A 24,911-nucleotide genomic window follows, 5' to 3' on the forward strand; every position below is an offset into this window, starting at 1 on the left:
TAGAGATCACCTAGTCCAACCCCTCTGCTAAAGCAGGTTCACTTAGAGCAGGATGCACAGGACTGTGTCCAGGCAGATTTTGATTAACTCCAGAGAAGGAGACTGAATACCGAATCCATTCTTCCATATCCAGCCTGACACTGAATCCATCCTTTTTCCACCTTTTTCACCACCCCTCTTTAATCACTGATCATCCTACTGCAGCTTGTCCTAACAGTACAGCAATAATTAAAAATACCACCACCACCACCCCGTTCCCCCCCAAAAAAAACAAACTTGGGAGGAGTTTCCTCCAAATGCTTTGTAACACCAGTGCCAATGTTTTTATAAACACTGCTGTGAGGGGCACATGCTTTTATTTCCCTTCTGTCCTTGCCAAACTAGAGCAAGCTCTCTGTTCTCAGCTCACCAGGCTGGAATAAAGAATGACCATCATGACCCTTTTTTATCATATCCAGCACTTCTCACCAGTGGTTCAACAAACTTATCAGGAGATCTCTGTCAGCAACAGTGACAGGATGAACTCCCCATTCAGTCTTATGTATTAATGGAACTACATACATTGTTAACCAAAATGTGATGTTAAAAAAGCAAAAGAATGGCAAATTGCTGACTGTGGTACTCGCCGCTTTCCTTCCTTGTTCAGAGAAGGTGCTTTATGCTTGATTATGCGCTTCAGGTGATTAATAGCATCACAACATTGTTGGGTGGTACCTGTTAGAAAGAGAGAAATGGCATGTATAATTAAATGCTAATAACTTGGTTAAACGAATCAAGGTATTATCACTATAGAAATGGTGCAAGAGACTTACACACTGGATAATGTCTATTAACTCCACTACTCTCTGCTTCTACAGTAAATTTTTCAAGTAAACTTTTTCAATAAAATAGCAGACAGGTCAACATGGCCAGAGCCAACTGTGAGGCCTCTGCTGTAAAACTGTGTATTCTATTTTCCATGCTCATGCTTAGAGAAACTAAATTCTTTCCATGAAATATTTCCTCTGGGGCCACTTCTATCATATCCCGAACTGTTTCTCTGAAAGAAATATCAGTTTGTAATATCAGTTTTTGCTTTTATGTTCTAATACTATTAATTGATGGAAGTCAGAGCATGGAAAAAAAAGAGAAAAGCAAGTTTACTAAAGAATCATTAGTATTGTGGAAGAGGTCACAGAAACTTCACACAGCTACATACTATTGTAGAGAAGAATGAAAACGCAAACAGGAAAGGATATTACAAAATTATGGAAATCTTCCACTAAATATAAAGAAATACCAATTTTCCAAGCAAAGGTTCTTTCTCTTGAGCACAAAATCTTCCACCTTTATATGCTGCAAGGAGTTGATTCAAAGAGTTCCTAACTAGATATCAAAACTAGATGCCTCTATCAGTAATGAAAAATAAATCTTCCTTTGTTGCAAAAGTAAGCACATTTACTTTTCCTCCGGTTATAGATTCAAGGTTTGGTTTATTTATTTTTTTTTTAAATTCATTGCTGCTTCTTCATTCCATAGTTAATTAATTATAGCTCACCTAATGATTTTTCATCTGTATGGGTTAAGGTTAGACTTTCCAGAAACACAACCAATGCTTCAAACACAAACTGCTCCACCAGAGAATTTTCTTCCCTTTAAAATTCAGGAATAAATATGATAAGAAACATAGTAGAAGAAGGACTCAGCGTGAAAATGTAATTAAAAAAAACCAAATTGAAACACTGTAAACATAAACTGCACACGATTTTTATATAAAAATAAATACATCTAAACCACTCTAAAAGAATACCAATGAAGATTCACTGACCACCTTTAAAAGGCATAAGTAACTTACCATAAAATTGTGACAGAAATTTAAACTTCTAGTCTCCACATGCAGAAAGTCTGAACTACCAAATTATAATTAAAATTTCATAATTGGACTCAATTTTACAGCTATTACATTCATTAATAGAATGAGTGCCAATGGATGAGTATTTGAGTTCTACATGCAATTTTTTATATCCTCGAACCTCTAGTCCAAGTTAGCTACTGTTGAGAGCTCCGTTTGCTCACCTGAATTCTCTGTAGATGTTGTTAAAAGCAAGTGCTGCACCCAGTCTCTTGAAAGCACTGGGATGAAGAGCAAGACTATACAACCGTTTAAAAAGAGACTTGGTGTTTGCTGGGCTTTTCTCCTGCTGTCTCGGTGTTGTCTGCTTGATAGACCACTTCAAAAATTCACGTACACATTGACCACAGAAATCTCTCAAAGTGCTGTCAACTGGATCCACTATGCCACTCTGAAATTACACAACATTGTTTATTGCAAGACTGAAAAAAACCCCAATGCATTGTCTCAGTGTAGTTATTAGAGCAATTTATTCACACAGTTGTTGCTTCTAAGTTAAAAAAATGTAATTGCACTTTCCCAGAAATAATAAAGCCTCAAAATTATTACTGTCCAAGGGAAGGGGCAGCATTTCTAACCCTCATAGCACTGGATTAGGCCTCAAAGATCTGGATTTCTATTCCCATCTCAGCTACTGAACAGTTTAGAAGCTTTGTGTAACTCACTTCATTTTCTGATGACCCAGTTTCCTCTGCTTTAGAGGTGGTAGGGCAACACTGATTTTAATTTACAAGAAGTACTGCAAAACCTCCTGATCTATCTTGCCTCCAGCCACTTTAGGTCAGTGCAAAACCCAATTTTAAATGTAAAGCTTTTGTGCCTGGTGAAAGGGAAGAAGCTTAGAGGAAAACTACGCACACATCAAAAGCAACTTTCCTTCAGAGTAGGAGTAAAAATATTATGCATTTTGGTAGTTCCTTGTTGTCCTGGGTTGAGCAACATAGGACTAATTTTTCTTCTAATGCTGGGGAAAACTGCACTTTTAGAAGGCTCTAGTGCCTGGATTAATGAAAATATTTACTTTATTGCTAGCCAGGCTCTGTGGGATTCAAGGTCTTAGTGTTTTCAAGCATTGCCAGGTGCAGGGATGAGGAGCAGCAAGGCCTGGCTGTTTGACCCAGGCTGGCCAACAGGATTGTATCATACCATGAACATCACATTCAATACAAATCAGAAAAGTTTGCTGCACAGTGCTCTCTCCCTTGACGGCAGGGGTCCAGACAACTCCTTGCCCGGGTGCTGGACCCCTGAGGCCTTTCCTCCCAGAGCTGTTATGCTCGCAGTGTCCAACATTTGCTGTCCACTGCTGGGAGTGCACAGCTTTCTACTGATATAATTGCCTAATTCTTGTATACCTTATATCAGTATCAGGATTAATACAGGTTCTTTAGTATTACTGTTAATTATTTAGTCTTATTCTATTAAATCTATTTATATTTCAACCCTTGTGTCTCTTTGTGTTCCCTGATTTCTCTTTCTGGGTGGGGAGGGGTCATCGGGTGATAGAATAATTGTCTAAACAACAATAAATTGTTACTGGTTTTCTCAAATGGTAACACTTGTATACATTGATGACAAAAATAGTGTTTCATTAATCTTACAAACACCCTAAAGACCTGCATTTTCGGAATGTCAGAGAGAAATCCATCATCAAAACCTCAGTTAAGAGACATTAAAAGATCACAAAATTGATAACCTGCTTTCTTTTTTTCAGATAAATAAGGAGGCATTGTATCTGTTTACGTGCTCCCGGTTCTTTCAGTAGTAAAAGGATGCTAGTTAAAAATAAAGTCATATGGCATAGAAAAAAGAAGAGAAGAATTATGACCTACCAAGATAGCTTCCAGGAGCACCACTGTATCTTGACTCTCAAATTTTCTGTTGTTCGTAAACCAGTGGATGAGTTGCATGACTAAAGGCTCATACAACTGCCTTGTTACCTGAAGAAAATAAAAGCCAACTACGTTTCTAGGATTAATATATTTCTATGCTATTTTGCTATTCAAAATATGTAATAACAACAACAAAAAAATATTCTTCGAAAAAGGGTCTACAAAATGAAAAATCAGTTTCGTATTACATTCCCATATTGAGGATTAAAAAAAATAAATGTATATATATGAAAAATCTGGTTAGCTGCTTTCTATTCAACTGGTCTGAAAAGATCTCCAAGCTAACTTTCAGTAAGATCCTCTGAGACAGACAAAAAGCATTGCATGCCACAGACTTGAATCATGAAATCCTCACGTATTTGTACACTCCTCTGAATAACGTGCCACTCAAAAGGCTTACATCCCCCCTTACCCCCAAAATCCTGAAAAACTATCCCCAAAATACAATTTCAGCTTACAAAAAAGTCACCATGTCAGGGTAACTTCTAACAGAATAACTTTCACATAAAATTATAAATTCATTCCCAAATTTAAGGGTATTTTAAACAAGCTAAACCGCTTATAAATGAATCTGTTTACCTGGTCCACATCACAAGCCAGACGAAGCAGCACTGGAAATACTCGTTTATGTAACTGATACATGGGTGGGGGACCCTGACGTCCTTCTGGCATCTGAGATGCTTTCCCCAACATATAGGTGACTATGCTATGTAGCAGCTCACATGCTGCAACCTGGAATTTAAAAGTCCCTTTGGTTATGCATCTATTACTTTAACAGAGAAGACAAAATTGTGGGCAGAACAGAATGAGTCAGAAGATGTACTTGAGAAATCATTCCCAATCTAGGCTAAAGCACTTCTCCAGGAACAGATTACGTCCACGGAAATAATTTACACACATTCCAACTGGCCTTTTTCCTTATGTTTTAGTCTCTACCTTGGGCAGTCACTTTTCAGCTGGAGAAAACTCATCACTGCGTAAGTTAGGGCAACTAAGATGATTAAGGGATTGGAGCACCTCCCTTACGAGGAAAGGCTCAAAGAGCTGGGGCTCTTTAGCCTGGGGAAGAGGAGGCTGAGGGGAGACCTTATCTATGTTTACAAGTTCCTAAAGGGTTGAAGGATGATGGAGCTGGACTCTTTTCAGTGGCTTCCAGCAATAGGACGAGGGGCAACGGGCAGAAGCTGGAACATAGGAAGTTCCAGTCAAATATGAGGAAAAACTACTTTATGGTGAGAGTGACAGAGCCCTGGAACAGGCTGCCCAGGGAGGTTGTGGAGTCCCCTTCTCTGGAGATCTTCAAGACCCGCCTGGATGCAGTCCTGAGTGATGTGCTCTGGGCAACCCTGCTTTAGCAGGGGAGTTGGACCAGATGATCTCTAGAGGTCCCTTCTAACTCTGACAATTCCGTGATTCCATGACAAGCCACCCATTATCGTGTGTTCAAGGATACCTCCCTTCTGGACTGTCTTTGGATAACAACATCCCAACACAGCAAAGTAGCAAAATATTTCCTTAAGTGCTCTGCTGGACTGGGCCCACAGGCTGATAGGCTAGGCATGAGAAGGAGCTCAAACAACACTGAAGATCAACTAGCTTAAAATTTTCATTTTTACATTAAGTGTAACTCTAAAAGCAGAATGGTGTCTGATAGAGCTTATAGCAACTTCTGCTCTTCAGTATTTAACACTCAGAATAAAGTCATGAAAGAGCACCAAAAAAGCACATTGCTACCTATGAATTAATTAAAACACATCTTTCTTAACAAAGAAGACATTATTTTATGCAGTATTTATCAGTTAGCATAAAAAAAAAAGATGCAGAAAAGACTTCAATACTTTTGTTTGTCTGTCACTTGCAGAAAGAGCCAGTTCAGTCACACGAGGCAAGAATAAATCCAAGTAGATGACAGGCTTCATATCTGCGAATGGTACAGCAAAGCTCAGACGCTTCTCAGTGTCCCAGGATACACATTTCTTCATCATCTCTTCTGCAGAGGTAGCTAATGCATTCAGAAAAGATCAAAACAAAACACAAGCTTTCTATAATAAACATAGAGGGAGTATTTCCATAGCTCAGCCAAAAAATCTGTAACCTTCCAACAGCAGTTACATTGCCATAAAATTTTAATGCTTTATAAATCACTGGATGTTACAAATACCAGAAGTATGTTAGAAGGCTGGCTTTATTTGCACATCCAAACAGTTGTTTAGCCACCACATGGGAGAAAATAATTGGAGCCAACATTTCAGGAGACAGTTGCAGCAGCCTCCAGTTTCAATACAGGTAAGTTTGGAGACAGTTGTAAACCCAGAAGACATTGAATCACACTTGATTTAAAATACTTCTTTAAGATGTCCAATAAGATAACCAATAAGACAACATTTGTCTTCTACTGTTATAAACAGTTCTTGAAGATGAGATCAGACAAGAAGATCCAACACACAGACTCCTGCAGTTGCACAGGAAATGACTACATTTATGGCCATGTCCTCCAAGGAAAACTCCCTTCTCTCCCTGTATTCCCATATTTGTTAATTTAGTGAACAAAGTCTGACAACACTGTGTGTTCAGTTTCCAGAGAACAATGCTACCTTCCCACACTATTTCTGAATAAGCAACAGAGAAGTACTTGGCAGAAAGAAAATTGATTGTAAAGGTGGAAAAAACAAATGTAAGCACTAAAAGAAAGTAACAAAACTTCTAAACAACTGGACTAGTTTTCAGACTGACTAAATTTTGTGCTGAATTTATCCCTTAAATCTCATGGCCAGGTACTTACACTATACTTTTCCATTTTTTTTTTATTAGATTATATTTAATAATTAAATTATAAAGCTTATTCACAGACTGAAGAAAACTATTTTTTTTAGAAGGAGGAGGAGGCACTCAAATAGAGCTGTACTACCTGGACATACTAACGGCATGGTGCACCTTCAACCCTAAACGCACAAATGAAGAAGTAACCTTACTGTGGCTTGCACAATTCACAGGCTGCAGTTCTGCAAAACTGGATTAAGTGAGAATTGTAGTAAAAGGTGGAAAATTGTAGTAAAAAGCCTGAAACAAGCACTCAAGAGTTACAAACTGGGGCAAAGTTTTAAAATGGCTTTGTGGCCAGAGGGCGAAGGAGGCAGGAATAAATAAAACCATATACACAGATGCATATAATTTTTTGCCTTAAACAGAAGTTTTCTACACATTTCTTGCATTCCATAATGTTAGTGAACACTTTGCTCTCCTTAACTCCAGAAATGAGTAAAAGCAATTTTCATTGAAACAAGAGCAACAAAAAAATAGCTTTCCTTTAAAAGCTCATGCATTCTCATAAAGTGACATTGAGACCTCACTGTAAATCAACTTTCAAGAGGGACAGCAGAGGCATGTAAATATTTCTATTTACACTGACAGGACACTCACCTGTAATTAAGCTGTGGTTGATCTGCCCTCCCAAAGATCCCAGAAGGCGTGCCACTCTGGTCCTTACTGCTTCCAAGGAAGGACTGTCATCCTAAATAATTCGACAGATTTCTATTAGTGAAGGAAGAGTTACTTCTATATAGAAGTAACTTGGTTTACATAGTAAATGAAGGCTTTATGGCTCTTATTAACATGTGAATGAAGAAGGTAAAACGAAGAAACTGTGTGGAAGAACCGCATCAAACAAGAGAACAGTTTTGGTTCGATGTACAAAAGAGGGGAAGACTTGAAAGCATTTTCATCACATTTTAAGGACTTTCAATAGCCGTTTCTCAAGTAAAGGTCAAAATTTTATCACTGCAGGTAACACATACCTATAGAATAACATAATAGTCTGAAAACTTGAGAGAAATCTGAAGTAAAAATTACTCTTTTCATTTGCTTTGATCCCAGAACTTAAAGTCTAGATCCTGTATCTATATGTAAGCAGCCAACCAATTTTCATAAGCAGTCTGAATGGGATGTAAAATTTACTCATTTTGTTCAAAGACCACTAGGTTGGAAAGAGTTTTATACATACATAGATACAGATATATATGAGTAACCATTAGTTTCACACCTGAAAAAGATTTATTCCAAGTCATTTTGCACACTGGAATATACAAATAAAACTGCACTTATTTTGAGCTACTTGAGAAACCACTAGGCCAAAATAATCAGTATGTTTGACTTCTAGGACTATGAACTTAACCACAAGATAATTTAAAAAAACCCCAAAAAGTTACACTTTCACAAAATGGTATTTGCACACTGCACCACTGCTAAGCCGGGACCTGATTTTAGGTGTAGGAGTTAAATTTTTGTTTCCATAAAGTATCAGTCTAGCAGTGATGCTGACTTGCAGGATTTCTTCAGTTCCTTTTCCCTGCTTCTCACCCTATTCTCACCCTAGAATATGAGATCTTTCCAGCTGTGCTGATTTAACACCTTCTTGAGCCACGTTGCAGAATGGGATTAATTGAAATACTCTCAAGTAGAAATAACTCTCAGGAAAAAAGTATGTACACAAGAAAGGAAGAGAAACAGTGAGAAGTGATTAACTCACATTTAACTCTAAAAAGAAACAGTGTTCTTACCAATGAAAAAGTCTTTGCTTTTCTTAAACGCTGTATGACAACTTTATTATATCCCTTCTGGGCTGCTCGAGAAAGCTTCCTTACTTCCCAATTATTCTGGGATTCAGCTGATGAACAAAAAAAAAAATTGCATATTAATATTAGTACATGCACTTCATGAACCACTCATACTTTCCTTAAAAGGAAAGTTTTTGCCCGTTTTTATTTTTAAGATGTGACAAAACCCACCCTGGTTTTGCCCGTTTTTATTTTTAAGATGTGACAATTATTCTTTCACTTAAAAATCGTAATTAAGGAAACTAAGTCTCTATTAGTGAAAACTAAGCTGATTTACGGATACAAAGGACTAATCACAGAGAAGTGGCACATGAAATGGCTACAACTACTGATTGTTCAGCAGCACCCAACAAATCAAAGTTTAAGAAAAAGGTAAATTTTGGGGTGTAAGAGAAGTTATAGTGTTCCAACCACAGGAAGCACACAATATAGACAAAAAGTATGTTACATTCATATCTCTAGATGTAACTATATAAAACTTATTTTCCTCTCCCTCAAGACTAACAATTTTTTGCCTGTATGTACCTGTAGATGTAGAGCTTTTCAAATAACCATCAAGAAGAGGCAGAACATCCTTGTAGTAAGGTTGCATTATATGTCTGGGGATGTGAGCTGACCAGTCTTCCAAAGCATCCAGTCCCATATCAGCCATTGGGGTACAGCTAAGGCCCAGCTTAAATGCATTCTACGTGTCAAATATAAAACTATCAGTCTTTCATTTTTATTGACTACTGTTATTTAAAGGTAAAAAAAAACCCCATATTTGAAAGCTTTCAACATACAATATATCTTCATTCTTAATAGCTTGTCTGCTTAACATCTCACTCAAGATCAGCACAGAAGATATGTATTACATTACAACACAGGCACTAACAGAGTCAGCTTAGTACAAAAGCAAATTCTAACAATTTATTCGTTTATCCAAAATGCCAAATCATTTGCATTTTATCTCACTGAAGGCTTGCTCAACAGTGTGCTAACTTTGCTCAGAATTCTTGTATGTGTTTTAAAAAACAAGAGAAGCGTTAGCTGTACATCACTTTGACCCACCTGCAATGCAGGAATATAAGCTTTGATATCAAGCATGATGATGTCATGTGGTAAAGAGAGCAAAAAATTCAGACAGGATGCCAACAACTCATCCTTATACTGCTTCATTTTTGCTGCAACCTGAAATTCAGATAAATGGGTCAAGAACAATAAACCTTTTAAGATCTTGATAGCTATATCAATATCCATGTAAAATAAACAACTCAAAACTGGAATCTCAATCATCTGCAGACAGTTACCAGAAATTATTTAATGCGCAATTAAATAGTTATTTCTCAATAGTACATGAATAGGTGACCAATATACCTCTTCTGACATTAAGTAAAAAACAGACAGTAAAAGATCTTAAACCCCCACTATGTTGCAAAATAAAAAGAGCTGGAATGCTTCTATCATATATGGGAGATTTCTCAGAAGATGAAACTTTGAGTCATGTATATTTATATTCAAATTAGGAAAGACAGCCAGCAAAATCACTTACCTCTTTTCCAAACTTTACAAACAGGGCAAAACAAGACCTCTTTTCTGGGTCTTCAGGACATTTTCTAAGACTACTCATTGGACTGACACCCTACCAAACAGAAAACACAAGTCAACAGCATTAAAAAACATAACACACAGTATGAACATGAAGCAGAAGGTTAACTCAGAATATATACAACACTGCTTCCCATCAGCAGGTTGGTGTTGAGCCGTCCCCAGGAAAGCAGGGCTCCACCACGTGTAATAGTTACTTGGGAAGACAAGCACCGTAACTCCGAATGTTCCCTCTTTCCTCCTTCTTACCCCCAGCTTTACATACTGAGCATGACGTCATATGGCATGGAAAAGCCCTTTGGTCAGTTGGGGTCAGCTGTAGCAGTTTTGTCCCCTCCCAGCTTCTTGCTCCCTCCCAGCCTGCTCACTGGCAGGGCGGTATAAGAAGCAGAAAAGACCTTGATTTCTTAGCAACAACCCCAAACATCAGTGTTTTACCAACACTATTTTCATTCCAAATCCAAAACGTAGCACTCTCTCAGCTGCTAGTAAGAAAGTCAACTTCATCTCAGCTGAAACCACACCTCCCATCTAGCAAACTATGAAAGAAAAATAAAGTCCCTAACAGTGGATATCTATGTGGCAAGAATGCTGGTGGAGTAACAAAAGGGCAATTCACAACAGCATCTACAGTGCAAGCATCTACACCAATGAGTTCCCAAATTTTCTTCATTTGGTGCCATCAACAGCAGTGGCGGGGACCGTTCTGGGCTCTGTGGTGGGCTATACACACGATGGGATGAAGCACCACCACTTTACAACAGCTTTCATACTGCAGATGGTGCATCCACCAACACAGCATCCTACTTCCTGTGGAAATCAGGGACTAGAATACAATATACCCCAGAAGTTGAGTAATTAACCCATATATGTCTCTGCTGTTCTGGCTAGACTGTTTCTGATACCCAGGCTACCTTCTGTACCCTCTGCACTGCAAAGATTCCCATCCCTCTGTTGGGATCTCGGAAAGAGCATTACACATGGACAGTGCCTCTTCAGAAACTCGGCTTCTAGTCTAAAAGTTGACTTTTCTATGTGCTTGTAACTACAGAGGCATAGGATGCTACAAACATTTGAAACAACTTGGTAACAGTTTCAATGATCTATTTTCCACAGTGCATAAAATACTATATATAAAGAACTGCATCATTAATGCAATATGTTACCCCTCCATTGGAAAAAAGAGATCTCACCTCAAAGTATTTTATTTTCTTGGCAATTTTCATTGTAACAGAAAGCAGCTTGTAGAATCCACTAATAAGAGGCAGTCTCGTTGAATGTATAACAAGCTCATAACCAAAGGAATATACCCAAGGGCTAAAGTATTCAACGTGCTTCTCTGGAAGTATCTCTCTAAAACATAAAGGGGGGTGGGAATTAAAAAAAAGAAAAAAAGAAACGGAATAATTTTTTTTTTCCTTCAAATTTTCACGTCAGTACAAGAAAAAGTATTCCTGTAACAGAGCAGCTCCACAGAAAATGAGGGAATAATTACATGATGCCTTCTGAGACAAGCATGGGAAGATTCTGATTTTGCTTTACAGTGCAAAGCCATTTCTCTTCCTCACTACATACCATTATTAAATTTATCCAAACACACATACTCACTTAATTACTGAGACTGCAGTGCTGCTAGAGAAAATCAGCTGGAGCTCCACAGGCAAACAGTGCTGTACCTTTCACTTAATGCCCCATGGTACTTTATGAAGACTGTATTTCTGGTCTCTGAGGTATTTTGTACATATGGCCAGTATAATACTAAAAGTTACAACATATACCAAAAGACAATTACACCCAAATTGCTTGCTTTCTGTGAACTTTAAAAAGAACTGAGCTGATGGGCTAAGATGCTTTTGCCTATAACCCAGATGTCTGAGACACTGTCTCCGTGCCAATTACCTTGTGCATTTTGAAATATGGTATATCATCATAAGTCAGAAACAGGCACCTTAAGTAAATCTCACTTTAAATTTCTTCTAACCGTCTTGTAACTTCCAAACTATGTAAAAATATATTCATACCTGCAGAATTCCACTAGATTTATAAAGGCAATAAAGTCTGTTGGCTTTGTTGGCTGAAGGTTTGAAGCAGGGTCAGAAGTAGGACCAACCAAAACACTGTCAGTTTCATTCTCATCCTGAAAATAAATATTGAAGCAAGAACACCGGGTCTGTGACAACACAGAAAGCATTTAGACCTTCTTTCCAGATAAACAGAGCCACCTCCTCTTTTTCTAGCTGCTATTAGCTAGTCTGACACAGACAAATGACTCATTGACACATCAGTACTTCAAAGAAATAATACGGGATGCTTGGTCATAAGGGAAAAGCAACTAGAAAAATGAAAATCACTAGATACCAGAGTCTATGAACTACTTCTGTTTCTGATGTTCCCATCTCCTAACACTGCAATGCAATATTCAGAAATATGCAGTAAAACATTTTGACTAGTATGGAGGTTACTTCAAGAATACCACAAGGAGGTATATTAGCATAATGAAAGCAAAACATGGAACGCTGTTTTGTTCCCCTACAACAGCAGAAACTAATGGACAAGTCATCAGGTCTCACCTGTTCATTAACATCCAGTTTCTGAACAGTCAGGTCCAACTTCTCAATAATCTTCAAAATAGATTTTATAAATTCATCGTACAGCAAGCGATTCAGGGACTGCAGTGGTGAATTTGCAGTAAGAAAGTTTTCATCTTCAAAGCCACATTCCTTTGTAGGAGGAAAAAGTTCACATTTCAAAATTTCAATGATAATTATTTCTTGAATTTACAAACCAAATTAGAATGATTCAGAGAATTCAGTTTTAGATGTTACTGAGATATGGAAGCCTAAATTCACCCATGTTTAATTAATTTATTAGCCACAAATTCCAACTAAATCCAGGAAACAGTTGTTCTACAGCATGACTTTTTGAAAAAGTCTAGGATTACAGAAGCAGCGATAAGACTCAGAAATACTATTCCTTCTGTATTTCCATATTAACTATACTTTTACCTTCATTGTGTCACAGTTCAGTAGAGTTCTAAAGAGATACAGGTAGTCCTTATATGTTGGTACTTTCCATCTCCCTGCCCCAACCTCTTCAGCTTCACGTGAGTCTTCCGATCCAGAGGCTTCTTTTCCAAAAAAATCCTGAAAGGACACAATATTTTTCAGAAACACTGCATATGTACCACCTGGCTCAAGACAAAACACAATATAAAATTTCTTCTCCAGATAGCTAAATATTTCCGGTGTCTTTCTCATTTAACCAATCCAAAAAGGGCATGAAACAAACAGGTCCTTTCAAAAATCTCTAAAGTTCTTCTCCTTCCAGCGGTCAGTTATTTGAGAAACTCTATAGTTATCCTGCTGCACAGGATTAAAAGGCTTTAAAATCCTCCCTTAACACAAACATTCAGGAAAATTTTTAAAGTGTCCAAAATTTGTTAACCTGTAAGAAAGCTAGCTAACCTTAAGTACAACCTACTTTGTTACAGACAACTTGAGCAAAGAACTGCAGAGAACAAAATTCTATTTCCTGTTATTTTTTTCATTCAGTAAAAGAGGCATGTCCTCATTATGTTGAGCAGATGCAGGGATCAGAGACTAATCACAACTGAGCCACGATTCAAAATGGATGGCACTGGTTTTGCTTCTTTGGGTCTTCCTCTGTTTACTGGGCTAGATCTTCAAGAACTGGAATGTACACTCTAGGAATCTAAATGAAATAAATACACTTAAACAGTTATTTTACCTTTGAAAATGTGATTGGCTTGGAGAAGACTCTGATTAATCCCTGATGCACTGAAATGAAAAAAAAAATAAATAAATTATTGAACAGACTTAAAAAGGCACAGCATCCATATCACCTTAGCAATTAATTAAATGAGTCTTCTATTTTCTACATTCTGTCATGATGAGGGAGAGGCAAAAGGACACTTGTTCCTTAAGGACACGTATAGCCAAAACCAGAGCCATAACTAGGATGTTTCACAGGGAACCAATTTTGAACTTGCTTCTTAATCCTGTTTTTCAGTACTGCTTTGATTTTTTCCTGAGTCTGAATGCAGTGATGACCAAGGCATGGCCCATATTGAAAAAAGCAACAACTCCCAGTGACTCTCACAGACAGGGAGTTAGGCTCTCCATTCCAGCATGGTGCTTGGCTGCACCACATCCCAAATCAAGAACGTGGAAAACAATGAAAATGCCACAGCAACGGAGAAAAGTCACTGCAAATCATGAAAATAAATTAAAAATTATTATCATTATAATAATTTTTTACAATAGTAATAAAAATTATTATAATTATAATAATTATAATGAAATTACAGCATGCTGGAAGCTACTACATTCGTCAGCTACCAATGCTGACATATTCATTATTACACTCGCGGGACTGTATCTGACTAACCACATAGTAAAAATGAAAATTCCAAATATGCACAAGTTCCAGAGCATAAAAGACTGCCTTTCTGATAGAGATGACACTCACCTTACTTTCTGTGAATATTTCGTAGGGGTAGCTGAACAGATTTTTATACAGTTTTCCATAAAACTCCATTCTCCCCACAATCCTTCAGAGCATGAATACAAGTCTTATGTTTAAACAGATTATCACAAAATATATTCTCCTGCCCTTGATCATAGCCACTTTGTCATCCAAAACATTTGTTAAATGTTTTCCTTAAGTGTTTTAACAGTGGATATTGAAAAATCACACAGTGAGATCCTAAACCTTCATTATTAGAGGATAGAAAATGCTTCATTTTTTATCCCAAATGGCTACCCCACAAATCTCTCTTAGAGCCAGTTAATAAATCTAAGAAAAAAAAAATCCAAACCAAAAAACCACAACAAAGTTAGTATCACAGACTCACCCACAGTGCTAATAAAACTCCATAGAACTGGACCTTTTCCTGAGAGGGCTAGAAATATCTTTACTATAGATTTGCAACAGACTAACTGCATTTTTTCACTGTATTGTGGAAAGCTATTGATCTGCAACACAACTAGACGTTCAAGAACCGGAGTGTAAACTTCAGGAATCTAGAAGAAATAAAAACAACACACCCATTATGCAAGGACAATGATTACAACTCAGCATCAATGTGAAGAATTATGCTAAATTATTTCAGCAAGTACTTTGCTGGTACATCATGACCTGCTCTGAAAACAATAAAAGACTTAACAAGTAAATTCATCATAGATGTCAAAAAAAAAAAACCAAACCCAAAAAAACCCAAACCAAATCAAACAAACAGAATAAGAAAGCTTCCTGGAACGCATTATGGAAAGCAGCTCCTGAATAGATTGGTGCTTCAGTGGAACCTCTCTTAAGCTTACTAGTAAAGTACCAATTTAATTAAACAATAATAATACAGCAGTATAATTTGTTCATCCTCAAAAATCTGAACACAGAACATAAGTGAAAGTCCCTTCTCTGCCCCAAACTTACTTCTTAGCTCCAGTTAGGATCCAGAATGCCCTCATTACAGATAGCATAGAGGAAAATCAAAGCATCAGCCTGAGAGAATATACTAAGTCTCAGTATCGAAAGAAAAAACAGCAATAGAGTGGTATAAATCACATAAAGGGAAGGGTAAAGCTAGATCCAAATAGCTTCACCTAAAATAATTTTTATTCACATTTGGCTATCATGATTTTCATTACAATGCACTGAAGTATTTTATTTAGTACATTCTGTACATTTTCTTTATTCAAATCAAATCCAATAAAGTATTCTCCTGGTATTCTTCCCATTCCCTAGGAGATAAATGTCACCATATTTCAAATAAAGAAACACCTTCTTTCATAGGTAAGTTCAGAGCTACTACCTCCTTATGTATCTATAGCTGCATTAAAAAAAAGGACAAGACTGGTACTTTAAGTACTCCACTTACTGTATCTATATGGAATATCACGCTTGCGATGGACTGGAGGAAACTTGGTAGCTGGTACAGATGGTCATCTATTGTTTCTGCTTCTGTGAGGTACATTTGCTTACAACGCTGAAGGAGCTCAACATACATGTCGTCAACATCCTTAGAATGTATAGCTTTACAGGGCTTACAGAGAAAAAGAAACAATACTGATTTAGCAACTCTGTACAGTCAAGCAAACGCGTGCTGTAGCACTAAAACCCAGCAAAGTCTTCACTGAATCACAATAAGAATAATATTTTACAATCTTTTAAATCTCGACAGGAGCTCAATACATCTTAATAAACTGACTAAACTAAGAATTCTATTTGCTACGTATATGAGAAACATAGTACCTGCAATGAACTAAAATAATAGTAGTGTACTGGTGCAGTATAATTTACTGTAAGAATACCTGAACTTTCAGTAACACGATTTCAAATCCAGTCTGAAAAGCATGGAGTTTGGCTATAAATATCTTAAATATGTCATTGTGGTTGCTAATATTCACTTATGTTTTGACCTAGCTGCATTAAGGTAGTAAGTGGCTTACTTAATGTGGTTTATCTAATTACCATTCACAGGCTACTGCTATTTAATATTTAACCCAGCAGCCCAAATTCTGAACTTTTTTTGTGCTGGGATCTGTAGAAACATACATAAGCATGGTTTTGTTGCGTTTGTTGGTTTGTTTTTTTTTAAATTTGCACTTCTTTCACAATTTACCTCCAAGTGTCCTGCCGTGAGCAGTGCATTTTGGCTGTTCTGCTTGAGATTCCTGCTCTGTAGGAAACACACCTGAACTGCTTCCAGAGCAGAGGTGGCCTGGATTCTACCATCTAAATTCAGACAGAGCTAATGACGTATTGCTTGCACCTAAGCAATTAAGCACAACCTTAAGCTTTGTGACAGCTGTACATGAAGCCCCTGGTTTTCCACTTCAGAACTAGTGCACAAGCAGAAGTAACCAAACCCCTCAATTCTGCAAGCGCTCCCACACAAATCCAGAAACAGGAGCATTCCCTACATAACAAGCTATGTAAATTCATAAAGTGAATGGTATACAAATCCTTAGCTGTAAATCCATTCAGCATACAATTCTGCAAGTGCTCCCACTACATTCGTTACGTGTTTTAATAATTTTCAACCACAACATATTTTACTCTGTAGCTAATTAAGTTCAACACACAAATCCAGAAACAGGAGCATTCCCTACATAACAAGCTATGTAAATTCATAAAGTGAATGGTATACAAATCCTTAGCTGTAAATCCATTCAGCATGCTGTTTTATCAGAATAAGTTTCCTGCACGTACTGCTGCAAAAAGCCCATATCCCCGAATGGCAATGGACAACTCTTTGCTGCTCGAATCCATTCTTCTGATGATTCCATAGAATTGCTCCATGAAGAACTGCAACTTGCTCTTGTGCAGCTCTGCATCTTTAGCTACCATTAAAGAAATCTGTGAAGAAGATACAGAAATTTCAGTGTTTCCAGAAACATGAAAAAAGCCACAAAAAATTGCAGTAAGTCTTAAAATGGTAATATGGTAATATGGTAATATGAAGCACTTCAGACAAAGTAATTATTTCTGCAGTAAGTCTTAAAAAATACCTAGCTGGTGATATGAAGCACTTCAGACAAAGTAATTATTTATTAAACAAATTTACTGAACTTCTAAGCACCAAATATTCCCACTATTTCAAGAAATTTGACTTTGCTTTAGTCTCAGATATCCCAGGGAAGTCACAATACCTGCTTAAGGAATGAATCCAGTGCAGAATGACTGGCCTTCTTCAGCTCCTGATTTGCGTGGCCACACCATTTACACATTGCTTCAAAAAGGGAGACATAGTTGTCCAGGAGCAAGGAACCAAACTGAGCAGCGTGCCAGCTGAACAACTGTAAGCCAGCTACAATTTAAAACCAATTCTCATTAAAAACCAGACTCTCATTCCACTTTCCAAAAACAGACCAGGCTATAAAAGCACACATTAGGACTTTAGGTAAGTCTACATACCATGACTGGAGGGTATAAAATGTTTTCTTCTAGCCATTACAGTATCAGTTTAGAAATATTAAGAACTTCAGCATAAAAACAACCCTCCAAAATTACCTTTTTAAATGTACACCATCATGGAAAACAAAGCTGTGTTCTGAAGTAATTTATATTAACAGTGAAAATGAAAGGGACACTACTGGTTACTAACAGTAATACTCAATCACACAGTTCACCAGAATTTGTTTTCTGTGGTCAGGTCATATGCCCAAATCCCCTCCTCTGCCCAACTGCAATGCAGACAAATTAAAAATACAGACCATAGGTAATTTCACAAACCAAAATATAAGCATAAATGAGAGTAAAGAGTGAGTCAAGATCCATAATGACTATTTTTTTTTGGCAGACTATCTTTAAAGAGGGTTTTACCCTTCACAGTTGCCACGGGCCTAGTACCCAAACCTTGAGCATTTTTGCAATCTGTGCATAAGCCACTCATGTTTCACAGGCCAATTTCTCATTCTCTTCATGAGCTTAATTAGTTCAAAATTTTCTCCTCCTCCTTCCAGTGAAATTCCCCTTCTCTATTTTTTTCCTTTAACCCAATCCACCATCTTCTCTTTTTTCCTAATTTGCTACATTCCTCTTATTTCAACTCCTACCACAATTCCCTACTGATACCAGGGTTTTGTACTACTGCAGAGGAGCAAATGGCATGAAGTGTAATGCTGCTGTTCATAACCTGATTAGACCTTGGCGATTTTAACCAAATACATGCTTAATTCTTTAGATTCCAACTTAAAGTACACCAGTTTTGCCCAATCAGCTTAGAAGACAGAAGACAGCCAGTAGAGAATAAACAACTACAGACAGAAGACACCATTGTATGTATGGTATCCACCTCAGCAAAAATTGAAATAATTTACAATCTTACCTAGATGTACTGCATATCGCTTCTGATCAACCTGTAACATCAGAAAAGGTTTGTCATATGTGATTTATTCTTCATCAGGGCTAATTCATTTATGTGGAACAATTAACATGTGGCAGATTTACCTGTGGGTTGATTGCCTTCATTGCAAAATCAAAAATCTCCTTTGCAGTCTGAGGATCTGTGAAACAATCCAATAATGAGTATTTCACTATTGACACACAAGGGATAGAGTGAAGACAAAGATACTTTTTATCCAAAGCTTGCTATGAAGAAGCAATATAGGAAAGCCTTATAGGTCTCATTTTAAGAGATGCTTTTTCCTGAAATACTTTTAAATTTGAAAAAAAAAATATGTACATTCATTGATTTTTCTTAACACTCATGTTTTAACAGATATGTCTCTTATACGGGAAACACATCTCTGTATAGACCATATTCCAGCTTCATTGTGGCTTCAGAGCTGCCCAATCTCTGGTTTGAAAACAGCACTTCAAACATTTACATACAGAAACACACTGATGAAGCCACTCCACACAAGGACAGACTGTGAGGACCATGTAATTGGACAGGCCTTGCTTTTGCATAAACCATCTACCAGTGGGGAAATTTTCATTCTAAGTTCACAGCAAGGAATGGTGCTGCTTGCTGGCTGTGTAATGATTAAAATATAGAATCACAGAATTGTCTAGGTTGGAAGGAACCTTTAAGATCATCTACTCCAACCATCAACCTAACTCATTAAAAAAAGACCCACTAGACCATGTCACTAATCACTATGTCAACCCATCTTCTGAACACCTCCAGGGATGGTGCCGCAACCACTTCCCTGGGCAGCCCATTCTAATGCTTAATAACCCTTTCAGTGTAAAAATTTTTCCTAATATCCAACCTGAACCTCCCCTGGTGCAACTTGAGGCCATTTCCTCTAGTCCTATCGCCCATGACTTGGGAGAAGAGACCGACCCCCACCTCTCTACAACCTTCTTTCAGGTAGTTGCAGAGAACGGTAAGATCTCCTTTCAGCCTCCTTTTCTCCAGATGAACCCCCCCAGCTCCCTCAGCCGCTCCTCATTAGACCTACTCTCCAGACCCCTCACCAGCTTCGCTGCCCTTCTCTGGACCCACTCCAGCACCTCAATGTCTTTTTTGTGGTAAAGGGCCCAAAACTGGACACAGTACTCAAGGTGGGGCCTCACCAGTGCCGAGTTTATATCAAACTGTGTAACTGCCTTTCACGTAGGAAAGGAACATACCTTCCTCCACAGACTTGGTGAAGTTGTACATGAGAGCAGTCAGTCCCCTCAGACATCCTGCTACAATCGGCAGCTTGGGTACCCTTGTAGCAGATGTCATCTAAAAAAGTTGGAATTGAAAAAAATATTAGGCTCAAGCTAAGATAAATTCACAGCGAGGCTTCCCAGTTCCTAGAAGTGTAGATAAAAATCACATATTCCAACTTAATACAATTATGTCAGCACCCACCTCTGTGAACACAAGTCCACAGAAACATCTACTACTCAGAAGTTACATATCACTTGGGAGGGATTTTAACTACAGAAACGTACAAAATCCTTTGAAAATCATGAAATACATTCCACCAAGACCAACCATAGCAAAATTTATATAGCACACACTGTCTTAAAAGTGCAGAATACAGGAAAGCAAAGTTCAGCAGAACTGTTATCTGAAGTGGAAGGATCTTGCAGCTAGTAGAGACCAAAACAGAAACTCCCAGTGCACTGCAATGATCATAACGTGCCATCTTTTTTCACAGTAGATTGGTTAATTTGCTGTTACTGATGGCCTTGGATTTTTACTTTGAAAGCTTCTCAGAACCAGAGAACACAAACTTTACCAGTCCTTAAGGAAGCATTTATGATTGTCCAGTTAGATCCCTACAAATTGCACTAGTTAAAACAGTATTCCAACATACAGTGCTACACACAAAGGAAAAAAAAAAAAAGAAAACAACAAAGCAATCAAAGAGTCAGAAAAGAAATTCCAATCATACCTGTGTTTTAAGCTCTCCCAAATAAGCTCGGAAGAGTTTTTCAGAGTTGTTAATCATGTCACTAGGCTGGACCTCTCCCAAAACTCCCAAAAGCTCATAAATCTTCTCCAGTACTAGAAAGCAATTTAATATTATTATTATTATTAGTTACTGAAATAATTACTTTGACATTTCCATTGCAATTCCTATGTAACTTGCAACCATGAGAACCCATCCCTGATGGTTTAATTTTAATTGGTGATTAACATGTGGGAAAGACAGCCCTTTATGATGTACATAGAGATGGAGAGGGAGGTGTTGACCTCTTCTCCCTGGGATCCAGGGACAGGATCGTAGAATCCTAGAAAGGTTAGAGTTGGAAGGGACCTTAAAGATCATTGAGTTCCAACCCCCTGCCATGGGCAGGGACACCTCCCACTAGAGCAGGTTGCTCAAAGCCCCATCCAGCCCGGCCTTGAATGCTTCCATAATCTAATAAAAACTGAGTGTAAATAAAACAAAGAACATTGACAGAAAAAAAATAAAGCCTACCTGTATCGGAAATTTTACTTTTTGTGGCAAGCTCCCCATAAAATTTATTAAATATCTCCCCAACTTTCATTTCTTCCATCAGACAGGAACGTCGTAAACTTTGGAGCAACTAAGACAGATTTAAAAAAATTAAAACTTAGGAAAATCATTAATATCACCACTACAAACATGTTTGGTCTAAATAAAAACCATAGTTCATATATGTAATTTCAGCTGAAGTATACTATTCAATTAAAGAGATTTAAGGTGACTGGTCCAGGAAAGAGTAGTGGCATGAAATCTACTTTAACAACAAACTACCTTCCTATATATGTCATATTTGTTATTTTAAATTTATGTATTAATATTAAACATAAAATATTAGACATTATATATAGATCATCTACATGAAAATTATATGTAGTACAGTTTATATATATATATATATATATACACACACACGTACGTAAAAACACCACAAGAGCACAGGCTTAGCAAGTCTGCAGTAGTCTTTATCATGTTGTATTTCTCTCCCTGCTGTAATAAAGTCTATCCAATTCACAGATGAACAGACTCAGAATAACTCAGAAGGGAGTTTTGCTTCTCGTAAGCAAAATTAAGTAGGCGTAAAAGCATATGCAAAACAAGGGTCTAATGCATTCTAAGGAAGCATCTTATGAAATTACTGCCTCATACAGTAACACAACTTCTGAAAAAAAGCCCTTCTCTACACCTTTAACCTACTGCGTCTAATATACAATATTATAATATTATTACTAGTACATGATATTTTTAAGGTAGAATAAGTTCTACAATAGAACTGCAAAAATTCTTCTTAAAGAACCATAATAAACTGGGAGAGAGAAGATCTGCAACTACCCCCAAAACATCTGCTCTAGCAGATGAAGGAATGACATGCCCACATCTAAGCAACCTACTGGAGAAATATCAAAGACAATCTATTGTTAAGACATACCTTTTACTAACACCTAAATAATACACAATTATTATTCTCTTGCTACTGCAGACTACAGATTTTCTGCATGATGTAGCACAACTATAGTAATACAACAGTTTTTCTACTTTTTCTAGAAACAAGAGAGATTTATAAAATGCATTTTACCTTAATCAGAAGTTCCAGAGCTGGGATTTTACATTTTGCTGCTCTCTCTTTTGTATAAACAACAATACAAGTTTGCTAGATAGGAAAGCAAATGGAGATAATAATACTCATAAGCAGAGCAGGGAATTCAAAGCTAACATTGATTTACCTCTTTAAAGTATCTGTTCCTAACAAGTTTCAGGTTTTTAATAAGAATAGAAATATTCAGTTATGCAAGTGATTTCACTGACAACACCGCAGCACTATCTACATAACAAATCCCAGCTCAAGCAAATAAAGTGCAGTTTCTGGGGAAAAAAAGGCACACTGTAAATTTTCCACTTGTGTACTATCATCCCTTAAAATTCGTTGCTACTAATTTGAGATCAGAAAGTGCAGTGGTGCAGTCAAGCATTTCTATGCAAAGCAGCATTATTCAGCCATCTAGACTCAAGAAACCTCATGTTTAGAGGTAGTTTTCACCAATTTCTGTGTACACTGCAAAACTCACAACTTTGCAGGAAAAAAAAATTAAAAATCTGTATTTAAAATTAACCATCACCTATAGAAACATTTAAAGTATTACACTTAAACTATGAATTTAGTCTGTATAAATTTAAAGTTATAACTATTATTTCAATATATTCCATATATTTCAATATATTATTTTGGGGGGCTGGAATAGATTATCTCCAACCGCACATCATATCATTCTGTAAAATCAATAACTAATTTTCAATAAAAATCAATACCTATTTCATTCTATAAAGAGAAGTTAATAAAATTAAGTCTATAGTTGAAAAACAATTCCACTCTTCTCTGTTGTATTATTTATACTTTATATCAATCAAGTTATTTCAGCTCTAACAGGAACACAAGACACAGGTAAGGCAGAGCTGGCGGGTGTGAAGGATAGTTATGAACCTGTTCCGGTATGAGACCCACCAGAATTGTTTCAACCATTCAGCAAAGACCTTTAGGAAATAATTTTCCTTTACCCACCTTAATATTACAGGCATAAGGATGAACTTTGTCACCAACTTTTTCCATAAAGACACAAAGAAACTTGAGTGCTTCTTCCCTGCAATCTCGAAACTAAGGTTAAAAAAAAAGTAAAAAATTAGTTTCAGTGAATATAACATAAGATGCTGTTCATACAGCACTATCCCAACAATTCTTTAAAAATTAAAGTTTACCAACTCACCTCCTCGATGCCGAGGGATTTGTGGATAAAGACGAGTAAGCCATGGTTTTGGGAGAACACCAGGGACAGGTGCAGTGCTGCGGGGAAGGGAATATACCATCAGGGGGTTGGTTTCCTTTCTCGAGCAGGCAGGGCTGGGCAGTATTCCGCCCGACACCTTGTGCAAAGAATTCTTGACACCTTGGACAGGATGGACCCTCCCCACCAGAAAAACCCACACCTCCATGTGGGTGCTTCTGACCTCCCCGTGGACTTGGGCTCTGCGCCTCTGACATTGTGCAGGGACCTGCCCCTGCTCGGGACTCAGGGAAAGACAACCTGGGGGCAGTCTGGCAAGAAGGGGCACACACTGAAGAATTTTTGTTGAGGGAAATGGTTATTCAGGGCAACAGGCCATCTCTCCCCCAACATCAGCTTCTGTCACGCCAGCAGCCCTCAGCTGTTGTGTTCAGAACCAAGGGCGGGCAGAGCTGTCCCGCTGGACCAGAGATTTGGTGTGTGCCCCCCCCACCTTAACAAGCCCTCCCCAAGCTGAGCAGGTCATAAAATAGTTTGGGTTGGAAGGGACCTTTAAAGGTCATCCAGATGAGCAGGGACATCTTCAGCTAGGTCAGGCTGCTCACAGCCCCATCCAACCTGACCTTGAAGGCTTCCAGGGATGGGGCATCTACTACTTCTCTGAGCAACCTGTGACAGTGTTTCACCACCCTCACAGGAAAGAATTTCTTCCTAAGATCTAATATAAAACTCCCCTCTTACAGTTTAAAACCATTAGCACTTGTCCTACCGCTACACTCCCTGATAAAGAGTCCCTCCCCATCTCTCCCATAGGTCCCCTTCAGGTACTGGAAGGCTGCTATAAGGTCTCCCTGGAGTCTTCTCCAGGCTGAACAACCCCAATTCTCTCAGCCTGTCTTCATAGGAGAGGTGCTCCGGCCCTCTGATCATAGAATCATAGAATGGTTTGGGTTGGAAGGGACCTTAAGGATCACCCAGTTCCAACCCCCCTGCCATGGGCAGGGACACCTCCCACCACACTAGGTTGCTCAAAGCCCCATCCAGCCTGGCCTTGAACACTTCCAGGGATGGGGCATCCACAGCTTCTCTGGGCAACCTGTTCCAGTGTCTCACCACCCTCACTGGAAAGAATTTCTTCCTGAGATCTAATCTAAATCTCTCCTCTTCTAATTTAAAACCGTTACCCCTTGTCCTGTCACTACACTTCCTGACAAAGAGTCCCTCCCCATCTCTCC

At 38.0% G+C, this 24,911-nt stretch overlaps 1 protein-coding gene across 1 annotated transcript in view; it reads right to left on the bottom strand.

The window, feature by feature from the left end:
• PRKDC (protein kinase, DNA-activated, catalytic polypeptide) overlaps positions 1-23,689 on the bottom strand; it is an 85,449-nt gene extending 61,760 nt beyond the window's left edge. The window contains exons 1-28 of the mRNA XM_014936999.1: positions 23,659-23,689; positions 23,457-23,549; positions 22,476-22,550; positions 21,374-21,482; positions 20,843-20,955; positions 20,085-20,184; positions 18,954-19,009; positions 18,832-18,862; positions 17,654-17,811; positions 17,214-17,360; positions 15,880-16,044; positions 14,857-15,025; positions 13,731-13,780; positions 12,989-13,126; positions 12,554-12,703; positions 12,005-12,120; positions 11,177-11,336; positions 9,928-10,017; positions 9,447-9,566; positions 8,922-9,081; positions 8,340-8,446; positions 7,204-7,294; positions 5,622-5,785; positions 4,363-4,515; positions 3,724-3,831; positions 2,056-2,282; positions 1,538-1,632; positions 615-714 (exon numbers count right to left, since the gene is read on the bottom strand). Coding sequence (XP_014792485.1) covers positions 615-714; positions 1,538-1,632; positions 2,056-2,282; positions 3,724-3,831; positions 4,363-4,515; positions 5,622-5,785; positions 7,204-7,294; positions 8,340-8,446; positions 8,922-9,081; positions 9,447-9,566; positions 9,928-10,017; positions 11,177-11,336; positions 12,005-12,120; positions 12,554-12,703; positions 12,989-13,126; positions 13,731-13,780; positions 14,857-15,025; positions 15,880-16,044; positions 17,214-17,360; positions 17,654-17,811; positions 18,832-18,862; positions 18,954-19,009; positions 20,085-20,184; positions 20,843-20,955; positions 21,374-21,482; positions 22,476-22,550; positions 23,457-23,504 — 3,200 coding nt within the window. The 5' untranslated portion in view covers positions 23,505-23,549; positions 23,659-23,689. The remainder of the gene's footprint in view (positions 1-614; positions 715-1,537; positions 1,633-2,055; positions 2,283-3,723; positions 3,832-4,362; positions 4,516-5,621; positions 5,786-7,203; positions 7,295-8,339; positions 8,447-8,921; positions 9,082-9,446; positions 9,567-9,927; positions 10,018-11,176; positions 11,337-12,004; positions 12,121-12,553; positions 12,704-12,988; positions 13,127-13,730; positions 13,781-14,856; positions 15,026-15,879; positions 16,045-17,213; positions 17,361-17,653; positions 17,812-18,831; positions 18,863-18,953; positions 19,010-20,084; positions 20,185-20,842; positions 20,956-21,373; positions 21,483-22,475; positions 22,551-23,456; positions 23,550-23,658) is intronic.
• Between the last annotated feature and the right edge of the window lie 1,222 nt (positions 23,690-24,911).

Source organism: Calidris pugnax, unplaced genomic scaffold (assembly GCF_001431845.1).
Source record: "Calidris pugnax isolate Ruff unplaced genomic scaffold, ASM143184v1 scaffold51, whole genome shotgun sequence".
NCBI lineage: Eukaryota > Metazoa > Chordata > Aves > Charadriiformes > Scolopacidae > Calidris > Calidris pugnax.